The sequence below is a fragment of the Artibeus jamaicensis genome, unplaced genomic scaffold (genome assembly GCF_021234435.1).
Source record: "Artibeus jamaicensis isolate MK-2021 breed Jamaican fruit bat unplaced genomic scaffold, CSHL_Jam_final contig_525, whole genome shotgun sequence".
Lineage (NCBI taxonomy): Eukaryota > Metazoa > Chordata > Mammalia > Chiroptera > Phyllostomidae > Artibeus > Artibeus jamaicensis.
In genome coordinates, this window is record NW_026521874.1 from 5,092,080 (window position 1) to 5,107,406 (window position 15,327).

The 15,327-nt window shown below is 42.8% G+C and overlaps 1 protein-coding gene across 1 annotated transcript in view; it reads right to left on the reverse strand.

Annotated features, from left to right (window-relative positions):
- Positions 1–1,223: 1,223 nt before the first annotated feature.
- The window catches only part of BRAP (BRCA1 associated protein), a 32,125-nt gene continuing 18,021 nt past the window's right edge, over positions 1,224–15,327 (reverse strand). Inside the window, exons 10-12 of the mRNA XM_037133471.2 lie at positions 14,977–15,066; positions 7,891–7,994; positions 1,224–3,620 (exon numbers count right to left, since the gene is read on the reverse strand). Of these exons, the coding sequence (XP_036989366.2) occupies positions 3,257–3,620; positions 7,891–7,994; positions 14,977–15,066 (558 nt within the window). The 3' untranslated portion in view covers positions 1,224–3,256. The remainder of the gene's footprint in view (positions 3,621–7,890; positions 7,995–14,976; positions 15,067–15,327) is intronic.

Genomic DNA, 15,327 nt, shown 5'->3' on the forward strand with positions numbered 1-15,327 from the left:
ACCCCCTATAAAGAGTAAAAAAAATAAAAGCCTTATATAACTTCCCTGAAGTCCCCTAATGCATAAATCCAAAGAATGTCTTTTCATTTGCTCCATGCTGACTAACCGCAGTGAAGCTTTTGGGGGGTAAATCAACTTCTAAGGACACACTTGGCTTTGACTCAGAGGTAAAACTTGGGGTTCCTGAGGGGAAAAGCTTCTCTATTACACTTCACTCTTCCCTGTCATTAAAAAATTTACCTTTAAAAGTTCCATCTGTTGGTGAGGTCACTATGTAGATACCTTAGGACTCCCATTTCAGAAATTTCTGCAGGCAAGAATGAAGTCTGGCTGGTGGTGGAGTCATGCCAGGGAACACTCCACTTGGTGGCCTCCTGAACTCGCCGAAGGTGATGTCTTTGAGTGGTTTAGTTGTCCCTTGGCACATTAAGGAATAGGAGTTCGGGCTCAAGACTCCTGAAAAATTTCCCTCCTGCAGCCAAGGAAGAACTACCATAGCAGAAACACCACAACAGTTAATTCAGTTTTATCCTGGAGAAAAACGAAACAGCTTTCTTCAAATGTTGTGACTTTGTTTTTAGATGAGCCCGTGGACTTCATCCCCCAAGCCAGAATTTGTCACCAGCCCGAGCAATGCAGCATTGGGCACGGCAACCACATCTTCAGGGTAGTATGTGTAGTTTGTGGATTCCGATTGCACTAGGAGAGGGGTTTTCGAGTGATGACAGAAGGTGGCTCGTTCGTGATCTGACAGGTCCCTGCACTCGGCTGACTATCTAAGAGTTTCTCAGCCCCAGCCCCTCTGAGGAGGACCGTTTCACCGCACAAGCAAGGAGGAGGTGGCTGCTTCGGCGCTTTATCTATGTTAGTGTACCCTAACAAGTCCCATTTGCGACAGTTTCCAAGAATAAATCTCAGCATGGTGACGGGTCTAGAAAAAAGTCTTAGACATATAAATTCATTGCTTTTAGTGTAAGAGTTGTGCCTGGGTCTTCTCCTACCCCAAACCTCCAAATTAAAATAATATTTCCTCATCTGTATCTGTTCAGGTTCTTAGTATTAATTAGGGAAGTTGGAGCAAAGGGGCAGAAAGATGAAACTAATCGAGCTGCTCGCTACAATGTTGCAAGGTTGAAATCAAGGCCACTGACACTTCCTCAGATTTAGATACAAGCTCCCAAGCAAATGTCAATCAGAGAAACACAAATTTCACGTGCGAAGAGTCATTTCAAAGTTTGGTTACTTTAATGCAATTTCACTGTTCAAGGTAGTATGGATATGTTAAGTGGTTCATTTCCATCTGGGGAAAAAAAACACTAACAGCTTCTATCTTATGTAATTTTGTCAAATTCAAACATCCCTTTAACTGGTTTTTAAAAAACATTTTCTTTACATATCTTACGATTTTTATTTTCTGCAACATTTAAAAGAAACAGTCAAGTAGTTTGGAAACATTTGCCTATTTGTTCCATCCTCTGGGTGCAGCCTTTGAGAACACTTATCCCACCGGCACGGAAAATCTGCGTTCTCCCAGCTGGTGGTAGAGCCGCTGGATGGAGGTGATCACAGAGAAATGAGGAGGCAGCAAGCTTTGTGAACTACTTCTAATTCTCTTCATTAGTATGCTCTGATCCACCCCAGCTTCTGCAAGGTCAGACACGCAAGACAAGTACTTGGCCAAAAAAGCAGGATTCTAACTAGTGTAAAAATAGATTTTAAATAAAATAGAATCTTTATAGGAAAGAGAATTAGGTTATGCTTTACATTCCCGCTCTCGTTCTAAGATATCTGTGGTATCTGGTAAGTCCGACGGGGACTCACAGTTGGTCTGCCCTAAGTAAAACTTGACAGTGTCTAAGTACATTCATTTTGCACAGTTACAGGTAAGGTCCTTTGGGAAATGCTGTGCAGCACATCCCACAACGATGGGTGGTGATCAGCAATATGGTTGGTGTGCTAACAAGTAACTTGTAAAACATTCATGTCAAAGGGGATGAAGCCTAACCATAGGCTAAAAAATTCTGAAATGTGGTAATCTGAGCTTTGGCAAATTATAAAGCAGAAAACAAACTCATCATTTAGCAGTTTGTCTTGTTAAGCTAGTCGGCTTATCTCTTTTGGAAGCTAAGTTCCAATGGCTCTTACTTTAATTTTACTCATGGCCTATCAGAAATTATTGGACATCTATGTTTCCAGAGAAAGTACACAGCCCCACTTTTTGGCCCACAAGCATTACACGACTGTTTTAAGGGGGCTCTGTTAAAATTCTTATTTTCGGATTTAGAAACAGCCTTTGGTTATAGCTTGAAAGCATAATTGAAAATCTGCCCAAGCTCCCTCTAGCCGCAACCTGAAAATGCAGCTCAATCTTTTGTAAACATTCAAAAAATACTGATCCCAGCAAAATACACTAGCAGCTAGTCTGAGACCTCACTCAACATTTTCTCATGGATGATGAATCTGCCTGCTCATTCTTGCTAGATACTGGGAACTTCACTCTGAGATTTGAGCCTTGGAGTCACCATTAAGCCTCCTCCTTATTTGAGGTTCATAGGGAGGTACAGAGTCATCAAAAATAAACAAAATGGAAACACCGCCATTTTCCCTACACTGGGTCTACTCATTCTGCCCTGGGTTGTTTGTTTTTCCTGGCTAGCCCCAGAGCAAGAAGATATGGCTGCTGGAGACAAGCCAGTGCCTGCTTTACAGGCCCAGCCTCTTTTCATATAACATTCAACTAGTCCTTCAGTTCCCCAGAGGCAGGGAGGGGTGGATGACAATGATAGGAGACTAGTGCTCGGGGATTTCCATAAATCCTCAGTAGCCAGTATGAACCTCTCTCTAAGGCAGCTGCAATGACCTCAGGGAGGTTTGATGCTTTAGAAATAGGTAATGTTACCTACTGACCCCAGAACTGAACGTCAAAAACACCAACTCAATAAATACAACAGAAAAATGCACAACAAATTTGGGTCATCTATCAAGTAAGAAGGCAAAACGGTCATTAGAATGTCTGAGGTTGGAGAACTAAGGTTGGAAACAGCAGCCACCTTTTAAAACACTATCCTTTTCCAACAGTTCTCCTAGTCGTCAGCCCTCTGCATTCATTACACCAAACACTAGCAAATGAAAGATCCAAACAACTGCAGCTTGATCCTCACTTGTACTTATTTAGGGCCCACCCTCACATTTAGACCCCAGCACACCCTCTCTGTGCCAGGGAAAAGAGTCTCAGGAACACCTGTTTCTGTGAAGGTCACTTGCCCCTCTTGCTGCGGCCCTTCCTGGAGGGCAGCTTCCCACTACCACCAGAAGAGGAGGAGCTCGAGGCTGAGGCCATGGCGATGTTGATCTGTCCCTCCTGGATTTCCTGCCGGGTCTCAGCAGGCAGGTGGTTGATCTTCTGCTGCGCCTCAAGGTAGAACATGACGTCACGCAGCTGTTCCTGGATCTCAGTGATCTGCATATCCTTCTGGTCACAGGTCTCCTTCAAAACCCTCTCCTCCTCCTTCAGCTTGTTCTGCAGGAGGACCTGATTGGCTCGCAAACACTTGTTCATCTCCTGCTCCTCTTTGAGCTCTGTGGTGAGTTTGGCTACTTTTGTGTTGAGCTGAGTGCACCTTTTGCAAAACAAAGGAAGACAAAAGCACATTTTTCATCTGCTGACACAGACCCCCTTCTGCTGTGGGACTGAACAGAGGAGCCCCAATCTCAGAATCTACTTAGGGTGGACTCCTCTCTCCCTGTTCAGGGAGACTGGTTTGCCACCACTGCAACAGCTACACAAAGCAAGAATTTTGCCCTAGTTCACCCAAGTATAGCTTCAACACAATTTTTCTTTTTTAAGCACAGAAATTTTTTCATAGCAAAAACTATTCTGTGATTCATGGTGAAACTTCTGCTTCTCTGTTTTGCAGTCAGTAGTTAAATAGGTGGCTTTAGAGAGGATAGTGATGCTAAAGAAGTTACAAGGAAAAGGGATATTCTTGGAGAGTTAAGTGATCTGGCCTCACTGCATTTATTGGAGAAGGGTTTTCAATAGGGAGTGGCCTTATTTTTGATGCCCAATATTACTCATAAGCCAAGAATCACAAATTTAGACTTAATTTTTACGTATCAGAATGCAGAAGAGCCCTGGCTGGTGTGGCTCAGTGGATTCAGCACCAGCCTGTGAACCAAAGGGTTGCCAGTTCAATTCCCAGTCAGGGCACATGCCTGGGTTGTCCCCAGTAGGGGGTAGGCAACCACACATTGACGTTTCTCTCCCTCTCCCTCTCTTTCTCCCTTCTCCTTGCTCTAAAAATAAATAAAATCTTAAAACAAACAAACAAACAAACAAAAAAGAACACCAAAGAGCTCACACCTAGGAAGAGGCACTCCCACACATGGCACTCGAGCGGGTAGTGGTACAGACTCTTGAGAACAACTCTGAGATCACCAGAACGTCATTTCACATGCCCTTTGACATAGCTGCTCTACCTCTAGGAACATCATATAGAACATACACTCAGGACTGCGCTGAACAGCTTTCACTCACACAAAAAGATGTTCACTGCAATGCTGTTTACAGTAGTGTTAAACCTGAGACAGCTTAAATGTCCATCAATGGGAGCTGCTTGAAATATCGTGGGACCTCCACAACATGGAGTACTACACAGCCATTATGAAGCTCAAGATAGAGCTAATGTGCAATGTAAAAAAAAAAACACTCCAAAACAGAGTATTTAACAAAATAGAATATCTAGTATTATTCTAATTTTATAGAAACAAATATGTATGTAAGATGTTTGTACAGGAAAAGCAAAGGATCTGTAAGAATACTCACTGGTACCATCAATAATGAATGGTACCGGACCTCCACCAAGATGGAGGCATAGGTGGGAACACTTTTTGTCCTCGCACAACCAAATCTAAAAACAACAAAGTTTTAACAACAATAAACACAACCAAACCACACAGAAAATCGAATACGGAGTCTGGGAACAACGGACCACTCAGCTAAACCGGTGAGAGGGGCAAAACCAGCAACGGAGCCAGTCGGGCAAAAAAGATCCGGCGGTGCACAGGCAGCAGGGGGCACGGATCCCAGGTGCGGGCTAGCTACAGGCGGTGCCCAGGAAAGAGGCGCTGCTGGCTGTCTGCAGTCGGTCGCACATTTGCATGCAGATAAACCAGTGAAGAGGCGAGCACTGAGACAGATCTCGCAGGCCCCAGAGACTGGCGCAGGGTGGCAGACTCGCACATTTGCACTCGGATAAGCAGGTGGGGGCGAGCGGTGAGGCGGACTGGGCAAGCGGAGAGGACTGCCATTGCTCCCTCTCTGACCCCGCCCCCAAATATAGCATCACAAACCTGCAACCTGGGTGGCCCCACCCCGGTAACCACCAAGGTGCCTCTCCTCAAACGTAAAAGGCACGAAGACATCAAAACATGGCTCAAGAAGATCTCAAAGCCCCAGAGCCTATAAATCTAAGTGATGAAGAAATAGCAAAACTCTCAGACACACAGTTCAAAACACTGGTGATCAGGATACTCACAAAACTGGTTGATTTTAGTCACAAATTAGAGGAACATATGAAGGCTAAGTAACTGAAATGAATGGAAATGCAGAGGAATCCAATAGTGATGGAAAAGGAAACTGGGACTCAAATCAAAGGAGTGGACCAGAAAGAGGAAAAAAATGACCAAACAGAAAAGGATGAAGAAACAAAAATTCAAAAAAATGAGGAGAGGCTTAGGAACCTCCAGGACATCTTTAAACGTTCCAACGTCTGAATTATAGGGGTACCAGAAGGGGAAGAGGAACACCCACGAGTGGAAAACTTATTTGAACAAATAATAAAGGAGAATTTCCCCAATCTGGCAAAGGAAATAGACTTCCAGGAAATCCAGGAAGCTCAGAGAGTCCCAAAGAACTTGGACCCAAGAAGGAACACACCAAGGCACATCATAATTACGTTAGCCAAGATTAAAATGAAAGAGAGAATTCTAGAAGCAGTAGGAGATAAGGGGACAGTCACCTACAAAGGAGTTCCCATCAGACTGTCAGCAGATTTCTCAAAAGACACCTTACAAGGAAGGAGGGGCTGGAAAGAAGTATTCCAAGTCATGAAAACCAAAGACTTACAACCAAGATTGCTCTATCCAGAAAAGCTTTCATTTAGAATAGAAGGACAGATAAAGTGCTTCTCAGATAAGATCAAGTTCAAGGAGTTCATCATCACCAAGCCCTTACTATATGAAATGTTAAAGGGACTTACCTAAGAAAAAGAAGATAAAAAAGATGAACAGTGAAAGGACAGCAAACTCACAGTTATTAACAACCACACCTAAAACAAAAGCAAACTAAGAGGACAGCTAGATCAGGAGTAAACCATAGAAATGGAGATCACATGGAGGGTTAGCAACAGGGGAGTGGGAGGAGGAGAAGCGGGGAGAGGGTACAGAAAATAAGTAGCATAGACAGTAGATAGAAAATAGGGGGGAGGGTAAGAATAGTAGGGGAAATATAGAATCTAAAGAACTTGAGACATGTGTTCATGAACTAAAGGGGGGGAATGGTGGGGGAGGGGTGTCCAGGGTGGAGGGGAATGGAGGAGGGGAATAGAACAAATGTAATGGCATAATCAATAAAAAAAAGTTAAAAAAAAGAATGGTACCCTCTAGTTGTCAGGATCTAGGAAAACTTACAATTTTCACTTTTTAATTCTTTAATACAGTTCAATTTGTTAGGGTGGTAAAAGTATAGAAGGATTTATGATTTTTATTTCTCCCAATATTGTAGTGTTTTTACGGCAGTTAAAGAAATCTTTGGTGGAAAGTATCTGTATGGGGTGATGAAACATTCCGGAAACAGAAAATGGTGACAGTTGAACAACATTGTGAATGTACTTAATGCCAATGAACTGTACACTTCAAAATGGTAAAATGGAAAATTTTATGTTATAAAGACTTTTACCATACACATACAAAAAACTATTTAAAAAAATCCAACTTCCGCCCTGACTGGTGTAGCTCAGTGGGCTGGATGTTGTCCTGCAAACCAAAAGGTCACCACCGGTTTGATTCTTGGTCGGGGCATGTGCCTGGGTTGCGGGCCAGGTCCCTTACTGGGGGCATGTGAAAGGCAACCCATAGATGTTTTTTCTCTCTCTTTCTCCCTCCCTTCCCCTCTTTCTAAAAATAAATACAATCTTAAAAAAAATCCAAACCCCCAACTTCTGACAATGGGGAAAATGTGTGAAGGGTAAATAGGAATTTTGTGCTATCCTTGTAAACTATGTAAATCTAAATTTACTCCAAAGTGAAGGATCTATTTAAAAAAGCTTTTCAAGGAACAGTTATCCCCCCTAAATTTATTTTTATCCATTTGTCCAGTTACTTTTGTGAATATAACTTAAACCAGAAAGGCCATTTCCATCAGTAGTAACCGCCTTCCCACACAACAGTAGTTACGGTCTTGCCGTGCTGCTCACAAGTTTTTTGCCTTATGTTTAACTTCTGTGGCCTTAATTCTTGTCCAAGGTCGGAATGCATGCCATCTCCAGCTTAGATACAGGCTCTTTCCTAACTGCCATTTCTCAGTCACCATGGCTTTGGGCACAAGGAAACTGCTTGCTAGAGAAAAAGTGGAAACTATTTGCATGTACCACAAGCACACAGATATCAGGAGAGAACACTGCATCCTATATGGCATCCATCTGGCATGACACACCATGTTTTTTAATAAACACGAAACCACAGTACATGGTTGGCTCCTAAAAACCTGGTGATACAGGTTTAAAAATACTTGAAAATCAGTGTTTCCTTAGGAATGAAGGAAATTAACTGTTTATATAATTACTGCTAAAATAAAACACCTATTTTAAAGAACAGACAAATTATACCTACTTTCTTTCCACAGACTGCTTTTCTTTCAGGAGATCATTTAGTCTGTGCTCCAGATTATCACATTTCTCAATTGTTTCCTTAAATTTGGCCTTCATGTTGTTAATCTGAAAAAGCAAACAGAGGTTTCTTTTTTTAATTTGGGGGTGGTGAGGAAAACATCAATTTGTTGTTCCACTCAGTTATGCATTCATTGGTTGCTTCTTGCATGTGCTTCAACAGGAGACCAAACCTGCAACCCTGGTGTATTGGGGTGACGTTTTAACCAACTGAGCTACCCCTCCAGGGCCAACCAGAGGTCAGTTTCATTTCACAAAGATAAAGCTGTGTGGCTTTTGGGGCTAACTTCTTAACTTTTTCCCCCCAATTACCTATGTGTAACTTTGACAACCCAAACTTAGAAAAGGTGAGACAATCGTTTTAAAGAATTCCTGTAAGCAGAATAAAAAATTTTGAGAAGTCTTTTTTTTCCTGTTTCTTTATACCAGGACAAACAAAGGATCAGGAACTACTGAATGTCAAGTGAAACTGCTCATAAGTAAAGAATGAATTTCAGGCAATAGAACAGGAGATGGTTGGTTAGAGACACTAGAACAGGGCTTCCTGTTCTTAACTCACCATTGTTTTTTACCTCCTGACACTGCATTCCCAAAACGATTACCCAAATTATCCAAGAAGCTTATCTAATCTAACTGATTTTCTTTAGGATTTCCCACCCTCAACTCACTATTAAATTTCCCAAGTACCATGAAGTCACATGCAATATAATCAGTTCTTGTTTTACTGAGTTCTTTATAATAAAGGCAATAAATACAGAACTAATTCATATTATGTCCTAAAAACTTAGATTCACTCTAAGGTAAAGATGTACAGATTTAGGAAATGCCTCACCTCTACTGACCTTAGGACGCAGGGAGAAGATCAGGTGGAAGGGGAAGCAGTGAGGTTGGGTAAATCATGAGGCAATAGTGATAGGAACTGAAAGTAACTGAGAATTTGAATCGTATGGCCCAGGCACCTGCTAGGTGTTTTATAAGCAGTATCTTCTTATAACACACCTATGACTTAAGTATGCCAGCTTTTTACAGAAACTGAGGCAATACATCCAAGGTCACCCAGATAGAGTGTGGTAGGTCCAGAACTGGACCCCCAGGCTGGGCCCAAAGCCAAGTTCTAAACCTCTCTTTCCCTACTCTGTAGGCCTAAGCTGTACAGCAAAGGAAAAGTGACCTCTGGGCAAGATTTAGCCTCAGCGGAGATCTAGGACGCATATGTCGTCCCTAACAAAGGACCACTGCTTTTACCACTTCCTTTTAAAAATTGTTTTATTTATTGATTTGAGAGAGAGAGAGAGAAAGGAAGAGAGCAAGAGAAACATCGCTTTGCTCTTCTACTTATTTATCCATTCACTGACTGTTTCTTGTAGGGGCCCTGGCCAGGGATTGGACGTGCAACCTTGGCGTAGCAGGACATTCCAATGGAGTTAGCAGGCCGGGGCCAACACTTCCTTTTTAAATATTTGCCACACAGCCTCCCTAGCACATCTCTAAAAAGTGCTGCGCCCCTCTTTGTAATAAGAAAGTAACTGCTTTGGAGAAATTAACTTTATAGCCAACTACCATCAAGTAGGAAAAACATGCAATTAAAGGGAGATTTCTGTTTTTTTCTCTGTCATAAAAATAAAAATAGCTTTGGACTTCCGCCAAAATGGAGGCATAGGTGGATGTGCCGTGCTTTCTCACACAACCAAGTTTAGAGACAACTAAATATTAGTAACAGAAAACACAGCCAGAACACGGAAAATTGAACTTTTCGGAGGTTTGTTAACAACAAATTCTTCAGCCTGACCGGTAACAGGCGAAACCAGCAGCTGGTGAAGCGGGATTGCATAGGAACACTCGGTCAGACGCACTCAGGCGTGGAATCCAGACGTGCGGAATCCAGGCGCAGGGTTGGACCTAGTGAGCGACCAAGCGAGCCACCAGGCGAGCGACCTCGGGGGAGACAGTGGGGGAGCGGTGCTGCGTGTTGACTGTGGTCGCGCATTTGTGTGCGGGCGGACAGGCGAGGGAGTGGGCGGTTGGACCGGGACCCAGCGGTCCCCGCGGCAAGCACCAGTGGAGGGCGCCACCATTTCCCCGCTCTGACCCCACCTTCACATACAGCGTCATAACCCAGCGACTCTGAGTGGCCCGGCCCAGGTGAACCACCTAAGACGCTAATCCTCACCCAGCTGTGAGAAACAGCAGGAGGGGTCGCCATTTCCCCGCTCTGACCACGCCCCCACATACAGAGTCACAACCCAGCGACCTGGGAGTCCAAGGCACCGCTTCTCAGACTTAAAGGGCCAGAACAGACCAAAAATGTCGCAAGATCTCAAAGCCCCAGAGCCCATAGATCTAAGCGATGAAGAAATAGCAAAACTCTCAGACGCACAGTTTAAAACACTGGTCATCAGGATCCTCACAGAACTGGTTGATTATACCGACAAATTAGACAAATATATGAAGGCGAAACTAATTGAAATGAATGGAATTGCACAGGACACCAATAGCAATGAAAAGGAAACTGGGACTCAAATCAATGGAGTGGACCAGAAGAAAGCAAATAATGGCCAAACACAAAAGAGTCAAGAAGCAAGAATTCAAAGAAATGAGGAGAGTCTTAGGAACCTCCAAGACATCTTTAAACGCTCCAACATCCGAATTATAGGGGTACCAGAAGGGGGAAAGGCACGGCCACCAGTGGAAAACTTATTTGAACAAATAATAAAGGAGAATTTCCCCAATCTGGCAAAGGAAATAGACTTCCAAGAAATCCAGGAAGCTCAGGGAGTCCCAAAGAAGTTGGACCCAAGAAGGAACACACCAAGGCACATCATCATTACATTAGCCAACATTAAAATGAAGGAGAGAATCCTAGAAGCAGCAAGAGCTAAGGGGACAGTTACCTACAAAGGAGTCCCCATCAGACTGTCAGCGGATTTCTCAAAAGAGACCTTACAGGCAAGAAGGGGCTGGAAAGAGGTATTCCAAGTCATGAAACCCAAAGACCTACAACCAAGATTGCTCTATCCAGCAAAACTTTCATTTAGAATGGAAGGACAGATAAGGTGCTTCTCAGATAAGATCAAATTCAAGGAGTTCATCATCACCAAGCCCTTATTATATGAAATGTTAAAGGGACTTATCTAAGAAAAAGAAGTTAAAGAAACATGAACAGTGAAAGGACAACAAACTCACAGTTATTAACAACCACACCTAAAACAAAAGCAAACTAAAAGGACAGCTAGATCAGGAGTGGAAACATAGAAATGAAGATCTCAAGGAGGGTTAGCAACAGGGGAGTGGGAGGAGGAGAAGGGGGGAGAAGGTACAGAAAATAAGTAGCGTAGACAGTAGATAGAAAATAGATGGGGGGCAAGAATAGCATGGGAAATGTAGAATCTAAAGGAATTGAGACACATGGTCATAAACTAAAGGGGGGGTAATGGTGGGGATGGGGGGGGAATGAAGGGGGAATAGAACAACTGTAACAGCATAATCAATTAAAAAATTAAAAATAAATAAATAAATGAAAAGGAAAAAAATCTTCCATTTTGCACAATTTACCAGAATACCCTTCCAGTTACTACTAGATGGGATGCTGCCTGATTCACAAATCGCTTAATAAAGACAATGAGATCTTCGAAAAAATAAAAAATTAAAAAAAATTTTAAAAAAAGCTTTAAAATTGCTTTAATTCTAGTCTGTCATTCATTTGCTCCTCAATATTGCTTTAAAATAAAAGAGCATTAGATCCTTTTGACATTTTCTCCTAAACTGGCTCCTGTTAGTTTAGGGAAATCAGAAAGGTCAGAAATGGAATCAAATTGTCATGTTTTGATCACTAAAGACACTTAAGCCAAACACATTTAAATCAAAATGAAAAATACCAAGTAACCCCAAAAGCTTTTCAATATTGCTTTTAGATGCTATAGATGGAATGTTGCGTGGTTTAAATCAGTGCTTTAAAAAACATCTGTCCATTAGCCCAAAAGTAAGAAATACTTAGTACACAAACACACACAACTGAAATAGGAGTTTCACAAAACGGTATTAAATGTGATGCACTCTGATATTTTACACCTGTCCTGTTTTGTTCTGTTTAATAAAAACGTCAGTTGTGGTCCAGCAAACTCACTTTACAGCCCTCAGCTGGAAACAAACTGATTGCTAACAGGGACCCAGAGGTCCACAGAGACAAGCGGTATCTTGAGGGGCATTCCCTTGTCCTGATGGCTTTGTCTATGTTCTTCACACATGGCCCCTTAAAACTGAGGACCTTCAGGTGGGTATGGGATTCATGAGAACAGACTCTGCTCACATGCTCTAATAAAGGTACTACCAAAGGCACTGGGGGACAGAAATAGTATTATAATCCAAGTTCACAAAGAAGCTCGACCTTCATCTCTGCCCCTCCCCACCACAAGCTTTCATGAGGCCCAAGAACAAGAATCCCTGTCAGTGAAACGCACGCTCAGCTACTGTTAATCCTTGCACGTGCTCTACTGTCAGAGGTGCCAATGGACAGAGGGCGGGTCAAAAGGAGGCCAGGGGCAGAACAAAGGCATGCATCTTCCATTAACTTGTGGGTGAACAACATTTATCAATGAAACATTCTTTTCAAGCCCTTCAAGCTTTTCATTTCGGGCTGCCCTTGCCTTCATCTTATCACTACCTAAACTTAAACACAAGTTTCACTTTTTAGCTTCCCTGCCACTTGACTTTTCCTGGGCATGTGTTAGAGAATGCAGTTAATCCTAAAGAATCTTAAAAGGCAGAGAGAATCCTGAGCTTAGCTCCCGAGGGTCTGCACGAAGCACTTTAGGTGGTCACGCTGGTACAGCCCGTGGAAAAGCCCATTAGTGAAGCTGCTTGGGTTGCCAGTGCCCCTCTTCCCTGGGAGCCCATCACAGGGCGCCGAGTGGCAGCGACCAGTGCTCTCTCCTGAGTGCTGTCAAAAAGACACGTCCTTCCCCCACGTGCTTCAATCAAGCCCTATTCAGGACTTGAGTGCCTCTGGAAAGGCATTTCCATCGCTTGGAAGGTTCTTATAAGAATTTCATCAAGAACTTTTAACTAAAGATCATTTTAAAGCTAGTGTTAAGCCTTATTTTTATTTTATTTTTATCCTCACCTGAGGACATTTTTTTCCACTGCTTTTAGAGAGAGAAAGGAAGAGAGAGAAACGTTGATGGGAGAGAGAAGCACCAATCGGATACCCCCTGTATGCACCAAATCAGGGGGTCGGTCGGGTATAGGGGATTGGGGGTTTGGGACTGAATCGGCAACCTAGGTTATGTGCCCTGACTGGGAATTGAACCTGCAACCTTTCAGTTATGGGACGATGCTCCAACCAACTGAGCCACACTGGCCAGGGCAAGCCTTATTTTTAAAAATTTGACTTCTTCTCATTTGTGGCCACATCCAGAAACTAGGACCTGTGGGCCTGGCATTAGGAAAGAGCTCAGCCCTGTCTGCTCAGCTCCAGGATAACCCTCCTCAGCGGGGAGCCCCAAGCCCAGCTCTGCAGTCCCCATCTGAAAGCCCAGGTACCGGTAGGGATTCAAAAAGTTATCATGTAAAAAATTTCAAAGCCTTCATTTAATACTAGGGGAGTCAATGATTTACAAACACTGTCTGTAGGTGTAGGAAATGGTTCCTAGAATCCTAATTATACACAATCCTCCAGTGTTCACTGGTTTTCAAACTCCCTCTTTGGAACCCTCTGGGTTTCTTGTACATGCTACAGACAAAAGGAAAACTAAGTAGGTGGACTCTGGGACCGCCACCTGGGTTTCCACCAAAATCACACTACTTTTCTCTTTTAAATGTTAAAGCAGTGAAGGGCATCTTTTTAAAAATGGCATCTTTGTTAAAAAGCTAGAGCAGTGATTTTCAACCTTTTTCATGTCATGGCACACATAAACTATTTACTAAAATTCTGTTGCATACCGACAAATGTATTTTTGCTGATCTGACCAAAATAAAAAGGGTATAAATCTGACTGACTCACACCAGACAGCTACTGTTGTGTTGGCTGTTGTCATTTTTTTTGACAGTCTAAGGGAAAAGAGGTCAGTGCGCCTGACTAGAGAGTCAGGTGTCACAAATTTTAAAAATTCTTGTGGCACACCGCGTAAAAATTTCTGCCTTGACCAATAAGGAACCATGGTGACCACGGGAGTTCCAGCATTTCTGCCCAATTTTTTCCCGTCAACTCCCAAGTAACAGCGTCTGGTTGTCTCAGAGGCCCATGTTCAGCTCCCCAAAGCAGCTGTTCCCAGGCTGACAAACCAACTGGCTGACTCAAATTACAACCCTCATGTACATACTTCTATTTTTTAAATAGAATTACACCGGGCACTAGAAAACATGACTGAAGTTAACAAACAAACAACTCCCAAACCTCAAAATACTAAAGCCTTTAAATCCAAGGTTTCTTTTTTCCTTTTTCTGGGGGTGGTGGTGGTGGTGGGGTGGGGGCGGGGGGCAGGATACATGCCAGGTATTTTACTTCTTTCTTAACTTAATATGGTATTGAGCTCAGCATACAATAAAACTTTGCTCGATTTTATGTACGCTTGATTTAGTAATCCTACACGAGAATATATGACTGACTCCTTCCCCTTCTTAAATTATATTTAGTTGAGTGCATTTGCAATAGTTTTTTTTTAACTAATTTCATTCTCACTGTGGCCCAGAAATACTTGTCCCCTGACACTGTCTAAGTCTCTAATGTAATGACAATTCAGGTGCCTACCACCTCTTTCTGGAATTCTGGTCTAGAGTTAGGTTTCTGGGGTGAGCCAAACTATTCCAAATTCTTTTCTTTTTTCATCCCCCTAACTCCAGCTTTATTGAGATATAACTGACATACGTAGAAGAAAGGTTTCTTTTTAGAGGCAAAATGGTCTTTACCCATCTGTCAGACTGAGAAGGAAGGGCCCTGAGATTCCTGTCCCCATAGCTCTGCCTTCTCCCACCCCAACATCAGACTGCCCCACAATGTGGCATTTCAGCTGCCACTACACCACCAGAAACTTACTTCCTCTGCTGTGTCCTTCTCTATCCGGACTATCTTGTTTTCCCAGTAGATTCGCTGAGATTCCAGCTGGCTTGTTAGTAAATATGAATACTGAAAACAGAGAGAACAGACAACAAAACATAAGTCACTGCTGTCAGCCTCTGAAGCCCAATTAAAACCCGACTTCTAATGGCCTACGGAGAAGAGTAACCATCAAAATACACGTTATACCTTGGTTCCACTCTGCTTACTAAACCACAATTACAATTTTGACATCCTGGAGCTTACAATCTAGTCAGGGACAAATAGAGAATGCACAGTAAAAGAACTTAGGTTCCTGAGCAAGCTGACTTTAAGAACATGGTTTTTAAG